Below are 24,329 nucleotides of genomic sequence, written 5' to 3' on the forward strand. Positions count from 1 at the left end.
TCGATTGAGTTGGAGATGGGATACGGAACAACTTTGCCAATCCCCCTCTTGAGGGCCATGAGGACACGAGGAGGAGCCGAGGACTAGCCATGGTTTGAGTTTTTTCCGTGGTTTTCCCTGTAGCTCTTGGGGCGATGTGAGATGGTGTTTTGGAGATCTAACCTCGTTATATAGGCACTGCCCATGCCTGCTAAAAATATAAAAAATACAAGGGTAACAGACCGCTCGCATTCACTCATACGCGTGGAAATCGAGGCGACGACGGGAAGGAATCATAAAAACTGGACGGGAAAGCTGATGCCGGACTATCATCAATCCGGAGTATGGTGGAGAACCCGCCTTGCAAAGCCGAAGACTTATATCCGCACACTACATCGTTATTGAAGGCAAGTTCGGGGGCTACTGAGGGAGTCCTGGATTCGGGGGTCCTCAGGTGTCCGACCTAGGAGTATGGGTCGGGAATGGGCCGTACAATATCAAGCTAAAGATTATCCTCTATGTTCGGATGGGACTTCTCCATACGTAGACAGCAAGATCAGAGTCCGAATGTTTCCTTCCCCGATGAACCAACCTTGTACAAACCCTAGGCCCCTCCGGTGTGTATATAAACTAGAGGGGTTAGACCGTAGAGGCTATCTTATTTACCGTCATTGGAATACCGATAGGCTAGACATCTAGGGTTTAGCCATTGCAATCTTGAGGTAGATCAACTCTTGTAATCTCCATATACTCATCGAATATAATCAAGCGGGAGTAGGGTTTTTCCTCCCTTAAGAGGGCCCGAACCTGGGTAAACACTGTGTCCCTTGGTCCCCTATTACCATTGATCCTTAGATGCACAACTTGGGCCCCCCTAACCGAGATCTTTCAGTTTTGACACCGACAACCTCCACTCCCCCACAGCGCACAAAAACAATGGTTTGCGCATTCGAAACAACGAAAAAACTATGGATCATTCGAAAAAGTTGGGTTCGGAACAAAGTAGTTCTTGTGCAGTAGTCGTGCTCCGGAGACCCTATCCCGATTGACCACTCTTCTCCCTTTGATCGAGCCCTTGAAGTTGAGAATCTGCTCCACCTGCCGGTCCATTTCCTCTTGCATGATCATGTCCACTTCGTTCGAATCCGATGAATCAAAAAACTCATCTTCAATCATTTTTATCAAGCTTCGTCGGTCCATACTCCAAGTCTGATGAAGCATCGGAATCCATCGTTTTCCTTATGGATAAATCACAAAATCTAGGTCGAACAATGTGTCAAACACATAAAGCACAAGGAGCAGCATGATAGTTGCCGGGCGTACTGCGGTGGCATTGAGGCCGGCAATGATGTCCGCGGCGGCGAGCATGGTAGAGAGCATTGTAGTGCCGGTGCTGGCGGCGCTGAGGCTCGGAACGACTATGGAGCAAGGGTGACGGCGGAGCTACGAGATGTCTGATGCAAAGGACAAAGAAGAGAGGAGAGAGCAAATGAATTTGGTTGGTCAAACTGGTGAATTTGATGTAATTTATGGTCGGGTTGGCTTGTCAAATCCAATCAAATACAACCGTTTTGAGACCCGTTTGGTCATGACCGTCCCATAACTTTTTAAACACAGTAAAAATGCAAGCGCTCGTATATACACACACACGCACACACTAGTACCCCTCATCTTGTCATTCAAGGAGGTGGTTTAGGGGAGAGAGACGCTCTTAAGAGCATCTCCAGCCGCGCCCCCAACAGGCCCCCCAGGGTGACTTTTTTTGCACCGGAGTAAAAAAACCAGTTGTGCCCCCAAGACGCTGAAATCCGCCGGCTCGGCCCGTTTTTGGGCTCGGCGATCCCAGGCCAAACCCAGCGCACTGGGGGGCGCCCGGGGGCTCCGGCGGAAGGGGAAAACACGCCTGGGCCACACTAGCAGGCGAAAAGTCAAGGCAATCGTCTAGATTTGACCCCCACCTCCGCGCGCTCGGCCACCACCCTGTCGATCACGGCGCCACCCACCACCCAACACCGCTAGATTGGCCATTCCCCGCTGGAAAAGAGAGAAGGTTTCGCCGCGGCAACCTCTCCACCACCTTCCGGGCAAGTTTTTCGGTGCTCCGGCCACGCATGGCAGTATCCCGACGGCTATGTGCCTACCACGCGCGCCAGGTGTTCGGCAATTTGTCTGCTCGGTGATGGACTCGGACGACGAGGAGGCGCTCGTGGCGCTGCTAGAGGAGGAAGCTGATGCTGACGTCCAGGACAAGGAGCATCTCATGGTCCTCGCCGCCCTCGCCGGCCTGCTAGCGAGCAATGAAAAGTCGCGGCGAGGTGGCTCGGCGCCGGGGCGGCTGAAAGCAAAGAACGGCATCGTCTGGAAGGCTTCTGCATGCTCTACTCCGACTACTTAGCCGACGCTCCACTGCACCGCGACAAAGTATTTCGGCGCCGTTATCGGATGAGCCGAAAGCTTTTCCTCAGGATTATGAATTCCATCCGGGAGTTCGACAACTACTTCAAGTGTAAGAAGGATTGCACTGGTAAACTTGGATTCACCTCAATCCAGAAGTGCACGACAGCTATGAGGATGCTTGCATACGGAGCTCCCGGTGATTCACTCGGCGACTATGGGTGCATGGCCGAGTCCACGACCATTGAGTGTTTCTACAAGTTCTGCAGAGCGGTGGTGGCAGTGTTTGGACCGCAATACTTGCAATCACCCAATGCTGAAGACACTGCTCGGATCCTAGCACAGAATGTAGCAAGAAGATTTCCTGGGATGCTTGGAAGCATCGACTGCATGCATTGGAAATGGAAGAACTGTCCATTTTCTTGGCAGGGGATGTACAAATGCGCCAAAGGCGGTTGCAGTGTGGTACTTGAGGCAGTGGCCACACAGGACCTCTGGATTTGGCACTCCTTTGGTATGCCAGGAACTTACAATGACATCAATGTGCTGTAGTGCTCCCCTGTCTTTGTCAAGCTTGTTGAAGGTCATTCTCCTCCGGTGAACTTCGAGGTCAATGGGCGGCACTACGACAAGGGATACTACCTAACTGATGGCATCTATCCGAGATGGTCTACATTCATGAAGACTATTTCAAACCCTGTGCCAGGAGGCAAGAACTCCCACTTTGCGAAGGTTTAGGAGGCTTGCAGGAAGGATGTCGAGCGGGCATTTGGTGTGCTCCAATCTCGATTTGCTGTTGTCCGTTACCCTGCGCAGACCTGGTTGAAAGATCAAATGTGGGAGATCATGACTTGATGTGTCATCTTGCACAACATGATCATTGAGAGCGAGCAGGAAGAGCCAGTGTTTGACACTGAACCATATTGCAGGCAGGGTCCTCTTGCGCAGGTTGATCACCAGCTACCGGTAACCTGGAATGCCTTCCTCAATATGCGTTAGGAGATCCGAAACCCACAGGTGCATCAACAACTGCAGCAGGATCGGTGGGGCACCTATGGAGGCTTAAGGGAAACGACTAGCTCGACGTGTGATGAAATATGAGTTTTTGTTTGTTGAACTATATTTTTTATAGAAAAGGAGGGTGACCCCCGGCCTCTGCATCTGGGCAATGCATATGGCCACTTTATTAATTATTCTCACAAGACCATACAAAATCAATACAACAGTAAGACTAAAGCCGTCCTCTAAGCAACAAACTATCGCTACACCTATCCAGTTGATGAAGGGGCGCAGATAGCCTGGGCCTAATACCAAACAGACATCGCAGCCAAGCCTAACATCTAAGACCTGAGACCCCAACCTAGCCACTTGCAGGGTCTGGGGCACACACTGGTCCGGCGTGCTCTCAGAGGCCGCCGCCGCCAACTGCCACCGCTCCATCTTCAGAACTGTACTGCTGCATCAACCTTGCTCGGTCTAGCTATCGTCAACGCCACCACGGCGCCCAACGGCACCTCCGCCCTGCGCGCAAACAGCTGAACACGTCGCGGTCGCCACTGATACACCTCAGCGCCATGCTGCCAAGTATCACCAGCCGACACAGCTTGAAGTCTTTGGAGGATCTGTCGTGCGTAGCACCTGCCGACCAGGCATGACCAAGCGTAGCACCTATCGGTCATGCATGACTTGACATCTCCACCGAAGTTCCGTGAAAGACGAAGCCGCTCCACCTCCTGCCTCTGACTTCCAGCGCTGCTCCACAAACGATGCTCCCAAGAGAGAAACGACACCGCAGTGCCGCCATCGTCCGATCTGGAACACCAAATCCTAGGGTTTCCTCCGGAGCAGCATGAGTGGGTCGACAATAGTTACACGATGATGCCTTCATCAAGGTAACGGCGTAGAACGCCGCGATTGCCTGCCGTCGGCTCGGTTTTCACCGGCAACCATGTCTCCCCAACTCGCAGTCGGGACTAGATGATGGATCTCGAGATCCAATCACCAAGCTTCTGGTCGGCCACCACCGACGAAGAAGATGACCACCACCACTGGCTACACCGGCCAGAACAGATCTGCCATGGGTGCCGCCAAGCAGTCCACCAGGCCCTCGACGCCGCCGCCGATCTAAAGCCAGATGACATGCCGTCGAAGACCGCATCGCATCGCCGCCCGATCCAGGCCAGCCGCCGCAGCAGCCGCCCGTGGCCCGAGGTAGGGCCGACCGCCGCCGCCGTCGAAGCCAACGCCGTCGCTTCTAGATCGGCCGCACCTCGACGCATATTGGGGTCCCGCCACCCCTGAGATGCGGGAGGGAGGAAGAGCCCCCGCCACCGCCGTCGGCCTCCGGGCGCAAGCCGGCGGCGTCCTCCGACGGCGGCAGGAGGAGGGGAGGAGGATAGGCTAGGCCCCGACGGCGGTAGGGTTGGGGAGCCCGAGTCGCCCGAGCGGGGGGCGACCCGAGTGGGGGCCTGGTGTATAAACCGATTAGCTGCCCTAAAAATGGGAGAGATTTTCATTTCCCGGCCTTTGCACCAACTAAGGTTGCATACGACCATTTTAGTATGAGTACCAAGATAAACATGGTCCTTAGAATTTTTTAAATGAGTATCAAGATATTTATTGATGAGTTGTTCCACCACACACCAAGCTTGATCCTCAATAAACGGGGAAAAACCCCTGTGCATCACCTGTCAATTCTGGGAATTGAACTTGGGTCGTTGAACTATATAATTTGTATTGAACTATTTGATTTCTATTGATTTTCTGTGATGTGATAAAAATAACTTCTGTTGAATTTGCGCCCAACCACGGCAAATATGAGCCGATAGCGGGCCGTTTTTTCGTCGAAAGTGGGCCGAAAGGCGGGCATATTTATGTCAAAAATAGACCGATATTGGCGCCTGAAGACGACCTGAGGGCGGCGGCTGGGAATCCAATCATCCCTAGAGCCGATTTTAGCGCCGGCCCGCCCCAAGACGTAAGGCTTCTGGTGGGCCAACGACTGGAGATGCTCTAAACAAGTTACCTGCTGCCATGAGATCTTGTCTGCGCCCCCACCCTGAGAGAGGGAATGGGAGTTTGAGGCACAGAGAGTTTTATTCCTTTGTTTGTTTAGATGGAATGGGAATTCAACAGGGAAGTTGAAGGGGAATTCGTGTAGAAGTCCCACATATCTATTACCTGGGGAGGGCTGGTAATTGAGATGGAGAAAGGGAATTAGAGTTAAACTCCCATTCCCCTTCCATTAGTTTGCCAAACAGGCTGTCAGTTTCGGCTCTCGTCCCTCCCCTCCCACTCCGGTCCCGTCCTCATCGCTGTTCGTCAAGGTAACACTCTTCTTCCTCTGTCCCAGATTCGTTTGATCCCCATCCCCCGGCAAGATCTATCCGTTGCCTCTCTTTTCATCCCATTCGCTCGATTTTGATTGGATTTCTCAGGCGGGGATCCAATTTAGGCGAAAATGTCGTTGCTATTTTTCTCTCCAATGCTTGTTCAAGATCATTCTTCCAGACTCGTGCCGCCGCTACCGATTTTCCTCTCAACCGCCAACTTCCTCTCCTTTGATACCTTTTCTTGCCTGATTGGCCCTGAAAGGCTGAAATGCTCGACCGCCAGTTACCTTATTTCACAGCTATCAGTTGCTATCCATAGTTGGAACGAACACTGATTTAACCTGTCTGCTGAACTGAGCCAGAAGTTTTAGACTTCGTACACTAAGGAATAGAGTTGCCCCTTTCTTTAGTATTTGATTGCAATGCTCCCCCGATGTTGCATTTGTATATGTTTTGCTTGAAGAGTTCAACAATTTGAAGATTTGTACTTTTATGTGCTGACCTTTTCTACTTATTTCAGTGCTATGTTTTTCTTCACTATCAAAACCAATCAACTGAAGAGCAGCTTTGTATAGCCTGATGGCTGTGGAGAGAGACATCTTTGGTATCTCAGGGCCGACATATCTTAATCCTGTTAATTGGTATGTTACATAACATTAACTATAATGTTTTGCAAGTGTTTGATAGATAGCACTTGCATAGAGCTTACATTTGAATCCAATATGTTTGCTATGTTAAATGCCGATTCAAGTCCAGTTGCAAAGACCTGTGTACTTTTATGAGATTCTGTCGCTATGTGTTGCTTAATTTAATCCCAATAGCTGTATATCTCATGTTGTTTTTCCTGATTACATAAATTTAGCATTTGCTCGGGTAAATAATCCCACCGAACCAGTGATGTTTACGGAACTTATCATAGTCATCAGTCATAATTGGTAGATAACACAATGTGATATATTCAAGTTTATGGTGTTTATTTTCTTGCCAACGATTCCTCTAGAAACATAGAAAGGAGTGCAAGTTAGTAAACTTTGAGCATATGATAGAAAACGGAATGTGTGATGTAAACTCCTCTCTCCTTCTCATGCATATTTTCACCTTAGATCTCTATGTAATTATGTTCTTCATTCTATTCCAGCTAATCCTAAATTTGACTATGCAAAAGATTTTGAAGAATTTTGCAAGACCTATATTCATCTCTTATATTTCAGTGAAGACCATAGGATTAATTTTATGGTAGGAGGCACTAATGAACCCCAAGTCACCGACTGGTTCTTAACATGGCATCCACACCAGGACATAACTATGGCTGTAATGGGCCAGGCATTAGTTGTTTAATTTTTGCTATCGTACGCAATCAATCTCCAGCCAACTCCACACCGGTTATGGCCTAACCCAAAGTGGCCTGAAGCTTCATCAGTATTGGCTTTGGATTATTCATCTTTTATGTAGGCTATTTTTCTCTAATGAAATAACTCTCATTTTTATTGAAAAGCATTTGACATGGTCTTGGTAGACAGCATACTTATAACCTCGAGATTGCCCCTTTTCAATCAGAATCAGTTGCAATCCTCATTATCATTTCTTATGTTACTATATGCAGTTGTGCATTGACGTTTACTGGTCAAAAAAATTATGACTCTACACATTCATCACAGCGCATGCTTCAGGAATAAGCAATTTTTGTTTGTCAGGGCAGCAGTTCTTGAATTAGGTTCCACTAAAACATTCCACATCTGGATGTGTGCTAACATGTGAATTTGCTGAATACAAGTGTTATTGTTTAATTCAATAATGTTGCCTCCTTGGAGGAGAGAGGAGAAGATTGCCAAAATCACTGTGAAAATTAAGTTTAGCTTGAATTGAAAAAGTATTAAGTTTAGCTTAATGTAGAGTGCTAGAACAGACTAGTTATGTTTTGTTACTTCATTTGCTCTGCATCTCTATGGGTGTGTATGGGTTAACTGGGTGCACTACATTAGAACATGATTTGCAACAACTAACCACGGCACCAACACACACCTCATTCCTAATTGACGCAATCTTGCTGTCCCATTGTTTTCTTCTGCATTCGCATCTGCCTACCTTCTCCACCTCCGCCCAGCAAAATCGCCACCCAATGTAATCGCTGGGTGCCTCAGTGCCTCTACCATCTTCCCAGCCTAACTCGATGCCACTAACTGTCAAGTAAGGGGCCATAGATACTATTACACTGCTGGGGGTTGGTGAGCCCCAAAAAATTAGTACCTAACTGTTGGCCCCCATTGGCAGCTTAGCAAATCTCCTAGCCGTACATCTAGCGATGGATGGGTCATCTACCAATAACATCATGTACCTTGACCCAAAAAAGGATTACAAGATGGGGAAAACTACTGTAACCAAATAGAAGTAGAATTGAGCAATACAAATAGTACTGGAAAAGTGAGAAAGGATTTTCAAACTTATTTAGTTATTTTATTGTTGGGTTATAAAAAAATTCAAAAGCATTGTTCGTTTGGATGGCATAAAGTAAGTTACCCTTTCAGGAAAGATGTTGCTGATTACTGATTTAGTACAATTTGTCGCTGATTTAGTACAACTTTGTACTAAATCAGGGACAACTAATATGGAATGGAGGGGGTACATGACTATGGGGCAGTTCTTTTGGGGCTTATGGCTGGCTGTGGAAATAAGCTGCCTGGGGAGAGGGCAGCTTATTTCCACAGCCAGCCATAAGCCCAAAAAGAACTGGCCCTATGTTGTCCTGTTCTCAGCTTGCACTTTATGTCCTGTTCTCAGCTTCCATTTTATGTCCTGTTCTCATAAGGTAGTAACTTTCTCTCTTTTCTTTGGACCCACAAAAGGAACTGCGAGAATAATAGGAGATCTGTGGCTGCATGTTTAGTTCAGGCCGTGTATGTTTTGGAGAGAGACCGGCAACTAAACCGTAAATCTGTTGACGCCGCAGCACCTCCTTGGTGGGAGTTCTTCCATTTTGAGATGATCCGCAAGCTTGTCGATGATGTTGACTTGTCTATATTCGGTGCAATATTTGAATTCAACCCTCCTTCAAGTAAAGAAGCTTCTGCCCAGGATGCCCCTAGATTTATCATTGCCTTCAGAGGCACCATAACTGAGAAGGAAACTATTTCTAGAGATCTTTCCCTTGACCTCCAGCTTGTTCAAAATGGTCTCCATAAGACCTCAAGATTTGCAATTCCGATGCAAGCTGTTCAAAATGTAGCCTCAGCTTTCCCTGGACCCCCGATTTGGCTAGCTGGTCATTCACTGGGTGCAGGTACGGCCATCCTTACTGGAAGAAACATGGTTAAGAAGGGCGCTCTTTTGGATAGTTTTCTCTTCAATCCACCGTTTGTCGCTGCTCCGATAGAGGGAATCAGGGATGAGAGGGTAAAGCATGGTTTCCGCATTGCAAGAAGTGTTATTACCGCGGGACTAACTATTGCACTGAAAGCAAAAACCGAGGGGAACAATCAGAGGTCTGTTGCGGAAGAATCATTCAACATTTTGTTATCATGGACGCCATATCTGTTTGTTAATCCAGGAGACCATGTATGTTCAGAGTACATTGGGTACTTCCAGCATCGTAGGAACATGGAGGATCTCGGTGCTGGATTTATTGAGAAGCTTGCGACCCAAAACTCAATCGGAGACCTGTTTTACAAGGCATTAGGATGGGAATCAGAACCGCTGCACCTTCTTCCATCTGCAGACTTAATTGTAAACGTGAGCCCTTCACCGGACTTCAAATATGCCCATGGCATTAGCCAATGGTGGCAACCGAATCTGAACTTGCAATGCAATAAATATCGGTACTCTTAGGTACGCGATGGTAAAATGAAGATGGAAGATATCTTCGCAGTATCATATACTCCAGCTGTCCGTTTGATCTCTCCATTTGTTCATATGATTCATTCAGTTTACATTTATCAGTTACTATACTGTGACATACTATTACTTAACACCTATGTTTATGACTGCACTGTCGGCCTGCACAAAATCTGTTAATTTCCTGAAGAGATGTTCAGACATCATGCATCTGTAACCCTGTATTTTAGGTTATGATTATCTTTTGTGATATTGAACAAATAATCTGTCTACATGCTTGTACTTGGATATACTCCCTCTTTTTTTTTTCTTTGACACAAAATGCAGGACGAAAGTACTTGTATTTGAGCTCTAATTTTATTTGTATTCAAGGGATATGTGGAACCAATAATCTTCATATCCTAGGACAGCGTCTTGCTGCATTCATTAATAGAAGCCTGGCCGTATCCTTGTCATTGGGTGCTCGTAGATATTGCGCTCCTTAAACCTTCATGATTGTTTCAGCGAACATTTTTGTGCACTTTATGATTTTATCTTCAGCCATTTGAAGATAATCATCCAATAGAGCTGCATGCATGCCATATGCACTCATCAGAAGTGCCGCATTCACTTTATGATAAGGGGAAAACCATGGTATTTCTCTGTTCCCGGAAGAATGGTTCATTAGCTTCCATGTCGTCGATCCAACGGAACATCCATGGAACAACCCGACAGAAAGTAGTCGCACATGAGCTTCTCGTGGCCTTCTGTTCTGTTTTGATGAAATGTCGCACGACCAACCTGTGATCTTGCACGCTCCCTCTTTGTGCCGGTTGCCGCTATCCAGTCAGCAACCATCAAGAGAACATATCATCTTCGGCGTCCATGATTTTACTCTCGGACTCAAGCTTGAATCCAATGATGAATTGTCCAAAAATAGCTCTACTAGTGGATCAATCTACATAGAATGTGAATCCTATGCCATCTATATGAGCTACGAGCTGCTAAACTAAATTTACAAGAAACGTTGGCGAAATCTACCTCGGGGTAAGTCGTCAAACACCTTGAGATCGAGCGGTGGAAGGAGTGGCACGACGAGATGGCGAGAAACAGTTGCGGGGCGGCAATGAAGTATGGGAAGTCCAGGAACGGTCCGGCCAGCAGGGGTGACACCAAATGGCGGCGGCTAAAGAAAGTGTGTCTCCCAAAATGTCTGTGGTACCAATACTTGGATGGATGGAGGGCTCGTCCTCGTCCAACCACCAAATATGAAGGCTAGCTGGCTGATATGGGTCTATGTTAGAGTTGCTCTTAGCGGTTAGAAACGTTTTGGTATGCTCTTACACTATTTAAAATGCATATCAAGTGGCCACCTTTGGTCATATTTGTGCAACCCAGAAACCCTAAAACAATAGCATGTTACAACATGTGCGCCTGCATAGAATTGTTGAAAAATAATACGTCCACTGTAAAATGAAATCAAATGCTGTGATGTTAAGCTAAAAATATAGTATATGAAATGCTGTGGCTTTATGTTTTCTTACGTGAGGAGCAGAGCATCTCAGCCCTTTTCAAGCGCGACTAACTCTGTCCGTTGATTTCTGATCAGACCGCAGCGCACTCTCCCTGTACAGGCTTATCCCCCCAGCAGAGGTGGTGTTCCTCCGCATAGGATAGGCCAGAACCCAAATCCACAGCCATGGCGCTCCTCCTGTCCCCCACCGTCTCCTTCCTCGCCCCCTCCTCCTCCTCCGCTCCTCGTGCCCGAGCTCTCTCCAGCTCCGCCGCCAACAATAATGTCGTCCCTTACCTCGGTAAGCTGCCCTTATGCATCATCCTGCCATTGCCCCGTACGTTCGTTGAGGTTCCATGGCTAAGTAGTACTGTATTAGTACTTACTGGGGGATCCCTTGTTGCCAAGTCCGATGACGAAATCGGTGGAGGAATTAGTTCGGGCGTGCGTAATTTTAGTCGCGGCGTCTCTGCTTGTCCTCGATGGGAATGGCTCGTCCGGGAATTTCAATTTCTTCAAACAATCTGTCTGCACCAGTTTCTTGGAAGAATGTTCATTTTTCACTGCTAGCCTACATTTACTACTACCTCACAAGGTTGCTCCTTTCAAACTTAGTGCTACTAGCATAGGCCACCGCTACGGACACTTGATGAAACCTGTAAGCACACCGTGGCAGCTCGCGGTTTGCAGGTTGCTACAGACGAGTTATTGAGTTTACATGCCATATGTTTTCTCTAGCAGCTCCATCTAATGATAGTAGCGAGCACACTAAAATTAGCTACTGCGCATTACATATGCTATGAGCAATGTGACACACATGAGCTCAGAATGTCAATGTGTACATCAGTGTAAGCATAGACAGGCCATATCTTTTCTGTAGCAATTCCATCTAACGATAGTAGAAAGCACAATAAATTTAGCTACTGCACATTACATATGCTACGAATCATGTGACATACATGAGCTCAGAATTTCAATGTTTACATCGGTGTAGTGTAAGCATAGATCCTACTAAGTGTCGTTTGTCATTGCTCTTCTTGTAGCCTCGAGACTTCAGTGCAAGACCGGCGCCTCAGTTAGCCATGTTTCTCTTGCCAAGAAAATGCCCGTAGTTGTCCACGCCTCTGCAGAGGCTGGTGCAACTGATGCCGCGGAGCAACCAGAGAAGCCAAAACCAGCGGCTTCTATCGAGGACATGCCGCTCGAGTCCAAGCAGCAGATGATCCTGGAGCAGAGGGCACGGATGAAGGTGGCCAAGAAGCTGAGGCAGAGGCGCAAGCGGCTCGTCCAGAAGAGGCGGCTGAGGAAGAAGGGCAGGTGGCCACCGTCCAAGATGAAGAAGCTCAAGAATGTCTGACCGGCACATGATGTTAAACGGCTGGTCTTTAAACCTCCGTGTTGCGTTCCTCTAATGCATTGGTGTCTGTTTGGTTTGTACAATTTTTCTGTTCTGAAACACATAATCGGTTATAGTGCAGTTAACTATATTACCATAATGAAATGAAACCTTTTTGCGTGTCCATAGCAGCGGATTGATGTGCTTTTAACCAATTTTAGTCTATGTTGTACAACTGTCTGTCTGAAGCACGTTTTGGGATGTTTTCTGTAAAATTTTAATTTATTTCAAACATGATATTGGAATGCCGACTAGTCCTTGGACACCATCTTCCCTCAAATATGCAGTGGCTTAAAACTTGGAAGGAACATCGGTCCTTTTTCGATAACAAAAACATCAGTTTTCAGACAAGTCTCGTGCTTGCTGAAAGTCTGCTCTTTCAGACGAGTTTCCACTGGCTTTGATAGCTCAAACGAATCTCCGTTTGCTTGCTCAGTTGGTTACGCTGCCCAGTATGTGAATACTGCACCCAGCCCTCTCCTTTGTGGCCCTTGATGCTCAAGGAAGGAACAACAAGAACAAGAGCAACAACAACGTACACCCCCTCAAACTCTTTACAGTCATCTACTACTTGTCAGTTCAATTTTAACTGAAAATAAATTTTTTATCTGTCTATCTATAACATTCATCGTCTGGATCTTGGGATGCATCAAGTTCCCACTGAAATAATAACTGAAGAACAGGAACACCATGACTTAAGTTGATTCTGGGTCTGCTTGGTCAGTCAGTAGGCAGGCCTGAAACAGAATGGCAGGCAGGCGGAATAGCGAGAAGTGGATGCGGCATTGTCATGGAGCAAAAAAGCTTTTGCTATGTGCTGGCACTTGACACTCTTAAACCTCACATTCCTCCCTTGTACTTTCTCCCTTTGCTCCCCACCATCTCATCTCCAGTGGCAATGAATTTCTGATTGCGATCCCGTCTCGGATCTCCACCCCAATATAAAATTAAACAGTCATCATGATATTGCCATACCAAAGCAAGAAGGGAAAATAGGCAGTGCTCTCAGTGGCGAAGCTAGCAGCGAGGTACGCCTAGGGCTGAGCAAGCTTGAACATGAAATTCTTCAAATTTCCAGTACTTTGTAGAAAGGGATTACAAGGAATCTTAGTACTAGGCCTAGGGCTATAGCCCTAGTTGCCCTAGGCTTGTTTCCGCCACTGAGTGCTCTGAAGATAATACTAGTATGAAACAAATCCTTAATAAGAGAGAGAGAAAAAGAGAAGCAGTGCTGAGAAAAGAAGAAACACATTGTTATTAAGAAAACAGTTTTGCTAAATCTCAGTGGGCCGAGACTTTGTTATGTCTCAGTCGATGCTATATTCCTTTGATTTTGCATGAAGATTCGTAAAAAAATAATAATTTATTCTCAGTTTTTCTTCTTTTAATATACCATATCACTTGACTAAGACTTGGTTAAGTCTCAGTCGACCGAGACCATAGACACACCCTTAAGAAAATGCGTTGAGGTGAGAGCTCAACTAGCAGAAAACGAGTGCCAAAGGCAATTCGATAAGGTGCCTGAAAATGACCTGCCCCACAGCCCCAGCGTTGTCCAACACTAGGCAGCAGTAGCACCGACATGGTTAGCACTGCCGCGCAGCTTTAACGACATGTGCGGTTAAATACCACGACGACACGGCAAAAGATTCTTGGCCGACATTACGATCCATCACTTTCCTTGTGATATACAGTAGTAGTAGTTGATCAGCAACCACCGGTGAAGAAGCAGTAGGGTCAGCTCTAATCATGGGCAGAAGCACTAAGTAAATAAAGCTTGAGATATAAGCATCGAAACCTTGTTTTACATCCGAGAGAACCGCTGCCGCTGCAACAGTATGGCTGGCTGAGTGTCACTCATAGCGCATATATTCCATCCCCCAGTGCCAAGCAATCTCTTGAGAAGAAGAAAAAGAAGAAGAATCTGTCAGCAGTTGGACATCATCTCATCTCAGACGGCCATGTGGTCGATCAGCGACGACGAAGACGAGAAAGCAGAGAAGCTTCTATCTATCTATCTATATATATGTACTAGACCCAACAAGAAAAGAAAAGCGAGGTAAAGCAGCAGCACCAGAGAAAAGGAGATGAATCGGATTCCGATAAACAAACCAAAAGGAAGGAAGGAAGGAAGGAAGGAAGCAAGGAGGCTACAAATTGGGCCCAGCGCGCATGCTGCAGGCATCATATCGGTCACTCCATTTCTAGCAGGAAACCAGGAGTGAGGGATCAATGGTGAACCGCGCGCACTTGGTCATCCTCGTCCTCGCCTACCGCCTCCTGGTATCCCTCTCAGCTGAAGCACGGGCACAGCACACCAAAGAGGTAGCTCTAGTAGTAGAATTATTACTGTTATACTAGATCGCACCCTGCCATGCATGCATGCATGCATGTGTCTCAACTCTCAGCTCTGAACCCTTAAAGGAAATGTGATATCTCAAGTGGTTTGTTTGACGGGCATCATCGTTTCAGTCGTATGTCGTCTACATGGGGAGTCCTTCCGCTTCCTCGGCAGCCGGCGACGTGGAGGCGGTGCGCGCCGCCCACCTTGAGATGCTGTCGTCCGTCGTGGCGAGCGGCGAGCAGGAGCCACGCCCGTCCACGCCGTCGCTCACGCATAGCTACCACCACGCGTTCCAGGGCTTCGCCGCCGACCTCACCGACGAGGAGGCCGCCGCGCTGTCCGGTTCGTTCGTCGCGGTTTTGTTTGTTTGTTTCTTGTGATGACGATCGTGCGCCAGTGAGTTGATGGTGATTTTGTTTGGTTGTTGCACTACCAGACCACGAGAGGGTGGTGTCCGTGTTCCGGGACCGCGCTCTGCAGCTGCACACCACGCGTTCGTGGGACTTCCTCGACACCCAGTCCGGCCTCCGCACCGACCGCCTCGGCCGCCGGGCCTCCGGCGATGTCATCATCGGCGTCATCGACACCGGTACGTGCGCGACTTATGACATGGGCATTGCCTGCAACCCTTCTGATCCGCGCGCCCAAACCTTTTTGATTTCGTGTCCTACGTCGTCAGGTGTCTGGCCGGAGTCGCAGAGCTTCAACGACGCCGGGATGGGGGACGTGCCGGCGAGGTGGCGAGGCCTGTGCATGGAAGGCCCGGACTTCAAGAAGAGCAATTGCAACAAGTACTCCTTATGTCCTAACAAAACAACACTTGCCATGTTGTGCACAACGGCTTAACTTCTGAGACCGTGCTACCCTAAAAAAAAAAGCTTCTGAGACCGTGCATTGTGTGCCGCAGGAAGCTCATCGGGGCGCGGTACTACGGCATCCAGGCCGGCTCGGCGGCGCCCACGTCGTCTAACGCCTCCCTTGGCGAGGTAACGGCCGCGATGACCGGCTCGCCGCGAGACACCGTCGGTCACGGCACGCACTGCGCATCTACGGCCGCGGGCGCGGTGGTGGCGGACGCGGACTACTACGGCCTGGCCCGGGGCGCGGCCAAGGGCGGCGCGCCCGCGAGCCGCGTGGCCACGTACAAGGTGTGCGCCATGGGCGGGTGCTCCAGCTCGGCATTGCTCAAGGCCATCGACGACGCGGTGAGCGACGGCGTGGACGTGATCTCCATCTCCATCGGCATGAGCTCCGCCTTGGCGTCCGACTTCCTCAGCGACCCCATCGCGCTGGGCGCGTTCCACGCGCACCAGAGGGGCGTCCTGGTGGTCTGCTCCGGCGGCAACGACGGCCCTAATCCCTACACGGTGGTCAACTCGGCGCCGTGGATCCTCACCGTCGCCGCTTCCAGCATCGACCGCACCTTCCAGTCCAGCATCGTCCTCGGCAACGGGAACGTCGTCAAGGTACGCGTTGCCATTGCCATGCTTGTTGTTGTTGCAACCTGACTGTGGTCCTGAACGTGAGGCGGTATGTCAGGGAGTCGCCATCAACTTCTCCAACCAAAGCCTGAGCGGAGAGCGGTTCCGTCTGGTGTTGGGAGCACAAGCGGCAGACCGGTACACGCCGGTGTCCGAGGCAAGGTACAGCAAGACCATTTTGAGCGTAGACGGGTGCAGATGGAGTGCAGAGGGATGAATTTTGAGCGTGTTGGTCACGAATTGCATTTCATTGCAGCAACTGTTATCCGGGATCGCTGGACGTGCAGAAGGTAGCCGGAAAGATGGTAGTGTGCGTGGGCACGAACTCGATGGTGTCGCGGCGGGTGAAGAAGCTGGTGGCGGAGGGGTCCGGGGCGAGTGGGCTGGTGTTGATCGACGACACGGAGAAGGACGTGCCGTTGGACGCCGGCAGCTTCGCCTTCTCCCAGGTGGGCGCCGACTTGGGCGCGCAGATCCTCGACTACATCAACTCCACCAAGTGAGCTTCCCAACCCAGCTTCCCAACCCAACGGGAGTTTTTCCTTCCGTGTTATAGTACTTAGCAGTGACCACTGGCCAGAAAGGAAGTAAAGTACTCCTAGATGAAGGATGATGGATGTTTCCCTGGTTCAGGAATCCGACGGCCGTGATCCTCCCAACCGAGGACGTGAAGCTGTTCAAGCCCGCGCCCATGGTGGCGTCCTTCTCAGCGCGCGGCCCTGGTGGTCTCACCGAATCCATCCTCAAGGTCAGTAATACTATTACTCTTTGTTTATGGTCCTCTCTACAATGAATGAATAATCGAAACCTGTTTATGGAGGTGTGTACACGATTGGAGGCTTCGGCAAGGGATATTTTTATCCAACGTGGGTGGCAGCATGATCTTAGGATTGGGCCACCTTCAGGCGTTATACAGATTTCATTTTTCTTGTATATCGCCTTATCCTTTTATTTTGCCTTGGTGTGAAAACTTTGTTGGCTGTGTGCATCTTAGTTATGCAGAGGCCGGGTGTAATGCTTAAACCTTTTAAATAATAAATCGCCCCTTTTCGGAAAAAAGAATACTATTACTTCAGGTAGTTCACATGATTAATCAGCATGGGTCAGAAGAGAAAGATCCAATCTGGCATTTCTAGCTTGCATTCTGACAGGATGTTTCTTTTTTCTTGCCGACAGCCTGATCTAATGGCGCCCGGGGTGAGCATCCTCGCCGCTGCCATGCCGTCCACAGACAAGGCGGACGTCCCGGACGGCAACAAGGCCTCGGCATTCGCCATCAAGTCCGGCACTTCCATGGCCTGCCCGCACGTCGCAGGCGCCGCCGCCTTCGTCAAGTCGGCCCACCCGGGCTGGTCCCCGTCCATGATCAGATCAGCTCTCATGACCACAGGTACTCCCTCCGTTCCTTTCAACTAAAACCATGACGAGTAAATCGGAACGGAGGGAGTATATACATAATACGTGCCCCTTCAATCAGTCTCGACAAATTTAAGCAAAGTAGATCGGCATTTCTAACCAAAGAGATCCATCATGGCTGCAGCGACGACGAGAAACAACCTTGGGCAGCCGGTTGCGATCAACACCGGCGCGGTGGCGACCGGACACGACATGGGCGCCGGCGAGATCAGCCCGCTGCGGGCGCTCAGTCCGGGCCTGGTGTTTGACACCACCGCAAAGGACTACCTCAACTTCCTCTGCTACTACGGCTACAAGGCCAAGCTGGTTCGCATGGTCTCCGGCGACGCCGGGTTCGCCTGCCCGCGTGGCGCGCCCTCGCCGGATCTCATCGCCACGGGCTTCAACTACCCCTCCATCTCCGTGCCGAGGCTCGCGGCCGGGAAAACGGTCACCGTCTCGCGCACCGCCATAAACGTGGGGCCCTCGAACGCCACGTACACGGCGACCGTCGAGGCGCCGGCGGGCCTGTCTTTGAATGTGTTGCCCGAGCGGCTGGTGTTCTCGAGGCGGTGGACAACGGCGGCGTACGAGGTGAGTTTTGCGAGCGTTGGGGCCAGCAAGGGGTACACATACGGCGCCGTCACCTGGTCAGATGGCGCGCACTCGGTCCGGACGCCTTTCGCGGTTAATGTCGTGTGATTGTTTTTTTTTGGGGGGATACTATGTTTGCCTCTTCCTTTTCTTTTCTACTGGAACTTTTTCAGGGTACTGGATTTCTTTGCGTGTGATCAACGTAAATTTGTCTATTTTGTAACTAGTCTTGACATAAAGTGTACCTCGATATGGAGCCAGCAATTCACTTTTACTCCCTCCGTCCCAGATCTTCAATTGATAAATAGTATAACATTTAAATTGACCCTTGATGAGACCCGAACAGATGATATTCCACAAGTCTTGGCAGAAGAAAACAATATCCTTACGGCTCCAATCTCGGAGGAGGAGGTGAAAGTTGTGGTGTTCCAAATGGAACATAACAAAGCTCCAGGCCCTGATGGCTTCCCCGCAGAATTCTATCAGAATTTTTGGGAAGTCATTAAGACTGAACTTTTGAAGTTGTTCAATTGTCTTCATGCCGGCCGACTTGAGCTTTTTAGGTTTATTTTTGGTGAGATTGTGTTGTTGCCGAAAATTAAGGAGGCTGAGCGGATTCAGCAATATCGACCCATATGTCTTCTTAATGTCAGCTTCAAGATTTTCGCCAAAGTGACCACTAATCGGCTCAACACGGTTCCAGACCATGTCGTCCAACCATCTCAAACCGCTTTCATGCAAGGAAGAAATATACTCGATGGAGTAGTGATCCTACATGAGACCGTTCATGAGATGCACCGGAAAAACATGAGGGGAGTAGTTCTCAAGATTGATTTTGAAAAGGCCTATCATAAGGTCAAATGGTGCTTCCTTCAATGGGCCCTAAGAATGAAAGGATTCGCCGATAAATGACGCGAGTGGATCTAAAATTTCGTTACTGGAGGTAGTGTGGCCGTCAAAGTAAATGATGACGTAGGCCATTACTTCCAAACGAAAAAAGGACTACGCCAGGGCGAATCCATGTCCCCAATGTTATTTAACATTGTTGCTAATATGTTAGCGGTTCTGATTGAGCGCGCTAAGCAGGATGATCAGATTGCAGGAGTAGTGCCACACCTAGTGGATGGTGGCCTCTCCATTTTGCAATATGCTGATGATACAATTCTTTTTATGGAACATGTCCTAGACAAGGCTCGGAACCTGAAACTCTTGCTTTCGGCATTTGAGCAAATGTCGGGCCTTAAAATCAACTTCCATAAAAGTGAATTGTTCTGCTTTGGAGAAGCCATTGAGGCGACGGATGATTATGCTGACCTGTTTTATTGTGCACAAGGTCAATTCCCAATTAAATATTTGGGAATTCCGATTCATTTTTGTCGTCTCACTAATGCGGGCTGGAAACATGTAGAGGAGCATTTAGAGAAACGATTGAGCAGTTGGAAAGGCAAGTTGCTCTCTGTTGGAGGACGACATCAACTCTGTTCTCACAAACATGGTTCTCTATACGCTTTCTTTTTTCCAAGTCCCAAGAGGGGTCTTGCAAAGACTGGATTATTTCAGTTCCAGATTCTTTTGGCAAGGAAACAATGAAAAGAAAAAATACAGACTGGCAAAATGGAGCGTGGTTTGTAGGCCTAAAGACCAAGGTGGCCTTGGCATTCATGACCTGCAAGTCAAGAATGATGCCTTAGTTAGTCTGCGATAAGAATGAAACTCTTGCGCAGGTCATGAATGCCTTGCAGGTCATGAATGCCAAGACAACCAAACACCTCTTTTTCCAGTGCAAGTTTGCGCAGGTCATGAATGCCTTGCAGGTCATGAATGCCAAGACAATCAAACTTGCACTGGAAAAAGAATGAATACAATCCAGCTTTGCACCGTATTGTTCGCGATAAGAATGAAACTCTTGCGCAGTTGGTCAGTTCCTTTCCACCAGAAATTTCTTTCAGGCGGGATTGGATTGGCCCCCGTCTTGTGTCATGGAAACATCTTTTGTCCCGATGGATACAATTAATCTAACACAAGGACGAGATGTGTTCCACTGGAACCTCACTGCATTTGGGTCCTTCACAGTCCACTCAATGTATACCATGCGCTCATGCATTCAGAGGTCCTAGTGGATAATAAACAAGAAAATTTGGAGATCGAAGATTCCATTGAAAGTTAAGATCTTCATGTGGTACCTTCGGAAGGGAGTGGTGCTAACCAAAGATAACCTCGCTCATCGCAACTGGCATGGAAGCAAGAAGTGTGGCTTTTGTACTCATGACGAGACAATCAAACACCTCTTTTTCCAGTGCAAGTTTGCACGTTCTACGTGGTCAATCATCCAAATAGCGTCTAATCTTTATCCGCCCACAGGTGTTGCCAATATTTTTGGTCACTAGCTGGATGGTATTCCTTATAGATTCAAAACGCTAATAAGGGTGGGAGCGTATGCCTTATTATGGTCGCTTTGGCTATGTAGAAATGATCTGATTTTTAATGACACTCCTTTGCAGGTTATTTTCTGTTGTACGCAATCGCTACATACGTGGTCTATGCTTCACCGTATGGAGTTCCAACCGCTGCTCAAGGCGGTGTGTATGCAATTGGAGCGAGTGACCATGGAGGTTTTTTCCCAACATGGGTGGCAGCATAACCTCCGTATCGGCCCATCACATCTTTCAACATAGGCATAGTGACGGTCTTATTTGACTCTACTAGTGCCGATATGTCATCTTTTTATTTTCTTTCAGACTATTTGTGTTTGTCTGTGTGCATCCTAGCTATGCAGAGGCCGGGTGTTACTCATCATGATTTGTATCTTCTTGATGCTATGTTTTGAGTTAATAAAGACACCCTTTATCGAAAAAAACTGCACGACTCTGTCGTTGCGAGCGCACGATCGTAGATTGATCCCACCTAGAGCTCCAGGTGCAACTTGGTCAGGGCGCTAGGAGCAAGTTGTTCTCTTCGCGAGCGAGCACACGAATCCAAATCGTTGGGGCTCACAGGTCAGCCCATGGCGTCGACGTTGGTGGTGGTGCCCATAGAAAAATGTTGTGGGCGATGGGTAAGGGCAGTTTCAAAAACCGCTTTTCCTCTCCTCATTTCTCTGGCGACACCAAAGGTGGGCGGAGGAGGCAAAGGTAGGCAGCGTTGCCGGATCCCATTACTCCTCGCCAACACAGCCGTGAAACAACATTGTATCCCTTCCCTACTCTATCTGCCCCTTCTGAAGCATTCTCGATGGTTTCGAGCTTGGGATTTTTAAGGGGCGACGACACTGTGGGGGTGTGAAAGAGTATTTAATCGACTATATGGGGGAGGGGTGAATGAGATATTTTCAAGAAATTCTTCGAAGAATAGTGAACTAAACAAAAGAGAACTTAGAACAGGCAAAAAAGGTAAGCAAAACATGCAATCAAAGTCTTTGGGACAGTGGAAAGCATGCAGGTGACAAAAGGAAACAAGAAACTAGACTGACATAAGACAGAAACATTTCATCACAAAAGACACTAAAGTAAATAGAGCATAAGTAAATGTAGCGGAATAGCAAACTCTTTAGAGAGGAGAGGGATCAAGTTCTTCCAAACATGCAAGATACTCAAAGTAAATAGAAGTGGAGAATATGGGACCAGAGGCTCAGTGAAGACAATTGATTTGTTGCACCAGTTCAAGTTGTTGTGGCAACTCTACATCTGGTTGGAGGGCTGAGAATTAACTCAGAAGACCAAGTCTTCACCTGATTCTTCTTGAGCTAAGATCACTTAAACATCGTCCTATCACTCGTGGTAGATCTTCAAGGTAGATCTCCAAACCTTCACATACTTGTTCTTTGGCCATTGTAGGATTAATTGTATCATTCACAAAATTTTGGTAGAAAGTCTTTTATGTTATATATGCTCTTCATAAACTCTTGCTACATACAGTGTTACAATTGTTTTGTTCTTCTTGCAATAGATATTGTCGTCTTCATACAGTGTGATTGAACCAAAAAATTATTTATTCGGTGAGACACATGTGAATGACCATGATAACATGCACAATAAGGATAGGTAGCATGATAAGCAAGCAAAGTACGATCAAGCACACAACATAAGTGAAAGTGCAACTAATCCACGGGTGGTTTTGGCAATTCATAACAACATATATCTCATTGAACTAATATCCTTTCAAGATCACATTGAGTGGCATGACATGAGATAAATATTTTAGGATGTTCAATGTATGGCATGGCATGAGATAGAGATATGGAACCCTCAAAATGCTAAGGACAAGGATTGACAAAATCTCAAGACTCTTCATTTTTGTTTAGGTGATCCAAGATCACATTGAGTCCATAGGAAAGCCAATACTATTAAAAGGGGATGAGGTGTGGCTTAATGGTCTAATTGGTGAAATGCTTAGTGATATTGATCCAAAACCCTCAGCCACTTTCTCTATCCAAATATGTCAAACCCTAAACTCCAAATCGGCCCCATCGATATCTTCCATTCGGAGCCACCGAGTTCATCATCACATAGCCACTGCCAGAAACCCTAATAGTTTGGTTACACCGATACGGATCTCGGACCCACCGAGATGGCCTTGCCAGCGCTCTGTGACTTGTTGCATTCACTTTGGTTTCACTGAGTTGTTGCAATCGGTCCCACCGAGTTGGCTTGACATATTCTCTATTGCTCATTGCATTCACTTTGGTCCCGCTGAGATGATGCAATCGGTGCCACCGAGATGAAGTTTGCCCTAAGCCCTAGCACATCGGTCCCACCAGTCAGACTTCACATCACTCACAAACTTATCGATGTTCAGAATCTTGAAGTTCTCTTGCACATTGGGGAAGTTATTTGGATGTTTATCAATGAATTTCCAGTCCACCCACTTCACCTAACTTACAGCTGGCTTCTTCTGTAGCAGTATAATCTCATAGAAGTCTTCTTGCTCTATGGTATTGAACCTGTAATCCACAACTGTCTTCTTGTACCTAGGAAGATAGGGATAATTTGTTCTCCTTTTTCTCAGACCCTTGTCCTTCCTCTTCTTCATGTCCTCTGCCTTAGGATGAGCATCATTATGGGCATGCAGGAATGGTCTCAATTTCTTGACATGAGTTGGGGCTTCCTTTTCTTCCTCTTCAGGCACAACTTCCTTTTTCTTCTTCTTGGCAGCAACAGCAATAGTGCTCTTGCCTGCCCTTGGGAGCTGGCTTAGGCTTGGATGCAGGAGGTGCTGACTTAGCCATAGCAACTGCCATCAACTTCTTCTTCTTAGCAGGGGGCTTGGACACCTGACCTTCCTCTTCTTCTTCACCCCCCTCGGGATGCTCTCAGTTGCATCGGCATGGGGATCCACAAACATAGTGGCCTTTCTAGATTGAACATGCACAATCCGGTTCCTTTGCCTCTTGGGATTCGTATGCCCTTGAGCTGAGCTACCTCCTTCATGGTAGCCTTGGTAGGTGCAATGCCTCTTTTGGTAGCAGTAGAGGCAGGCACCTTCTAAGCAACTATCCTTTCTTTCCTTGACTTAGCTTCCAAAGATGGAGTGAAGTCACTGTCCCCCTTGTCGGTGTCAAAACCGGCGGATCTCGGGTAGGGGGTCCCGATCTGTGCGCCAAGGCTGATGGTAACAGGAAGCAAGGGACACAGATGTTTACCCAGGTTCGGGCCCTCTCGATGGAGGTAAAACCCTACTTCCTGCTTGATTAATATTGATGATATGGGTAGTACAAGAGTAGATCTACCACGAGATTGTGGAGGCTAAACCCTAAGAGCTAGCCTATGATGGTATGATTGTAATTGTGATCGGCCTTCTAAGGACCAACCTCTCCGGTTTATATAGACACGGGAGAGGGCTAGGGTTTACATGGAGTCGGTTACAAGGAAGGAAATATAATATCCGGATCGCCAAGCTTGCCTTCCATGCAAAGGAGAGTCCCATCCGGACACGGGCCGAAGTCTTGAGTCTTGTATCTTCACGCTTCAATAGTCCGGACGTTGTACATAGTCCGGCTGTCCGGATACCCCCTAATCCAGGACTCAGTAGCCCCTGAACTAGGCTTCAATGACGGTGAGTCCGGCGCGCAGTATTGTCTTCGACATTGCAAGGCGGG

The 24,329-nt window shown here is 48.0% G+C and overlaps 3 protein-coding genes across 3 annotated transcripts; all 3 read left to right on the plus strand.

The window, feature by feature from the left end:
• The first annotated feature begins 5,448 nt into the window (after positions 1 to 5,448).
• On the plus strand, positions 5,449 to 9,805 carry LOC119275874 (GDSL esterase/lipase At4g10955-like). Its single transcript, XM_037556805.1, has 3 exons — positions 5,449 to 5,699; positions 6,226 to 6,346; positions 8,549 to 9,805. Exons 2-3 carry the CDS (start codon positions 6,285 to 6,287, stop codon positions 9,525 to 9,527), a joined length of 1,041 nt encoding a protein of 346 aa, XP_037412702.1. The 5' UTR covers positions 5,449 to 5,699; positions 6,226 to 6,284; the 3' UTR covers positions 9,528 to 9,805.
• A 1,350-nt stretch (positions 9,806 to 11,155) lies between these two features.
• On the plus strand, positions 11,156 to 12,547 carry LOC119275876 (50S ribosomal protein 5, chloroplastic-like). The gene is made up of 2 exons (XM_037556808.1): positions 11,156 to 11,326; positions 12,069 to 12,547. The coding sequence occupies exons 1-2, from the start codon at positions 11,212 to 11,214 to the stop codon at positions 12,380 to 12,382; spliced, it is 429 nt and encodes a 142-aa protein (XP_037412705.1). The 5' UTR covers positions 11,156 to 11,211; the 3' UTR covers positions 12,383 to 12,547.
• Positions 12,548 to 14,573: 2,026 nt separating this feature from the next.
• LOC119275875 (CO(2)-response secreted protease-like) lies at positions 14,574 to 18,516 on the plus strand. Its single transcript, XM_037556807.1, has 10 exons — positions 14,574 to 14,746; positions 14,894 to 15,107; positions 15,202 to 15,354; positions 15,445 to 15,556; positions 15,673 to 16,231; positions 16,305 to 16,408; positions 16,503 to 16,745; positions 16,880 to 16,994; positions 17,423 to 17,636; positions 17,787 to 18,516. Exons 1-10 carry the CDS (start codon positions 14,654 to 14,656, stop codon positions 18,341 to 18,343), a joined length of 2,364 nt encoding a protein of 787 aa, XP_037412704.1. The 5' UTR covers positions 14,574 to 14,653; the 3' UTR covers positions 18,344 to 18,516.
• Positions 18,517 to 24,329: the final 5,813 nt, after the last annotated feature.

This window comes from Triticum dicoccoides, chromosome 3B, assembly GCF_002162155.2.
Source record: "Triticum dicoccoides isolate Atlit2015 ecotype Zavitan chromosome 3B, WEW_v2.0, whole genome shotgun sequence".
Classification (NCBI taxonomy): Eukaryota; Viridiplantae; Streptophyta; class Magnoliopsida; order Poales; family Poaceae; genus Triticum; species Triticum dicoccoides.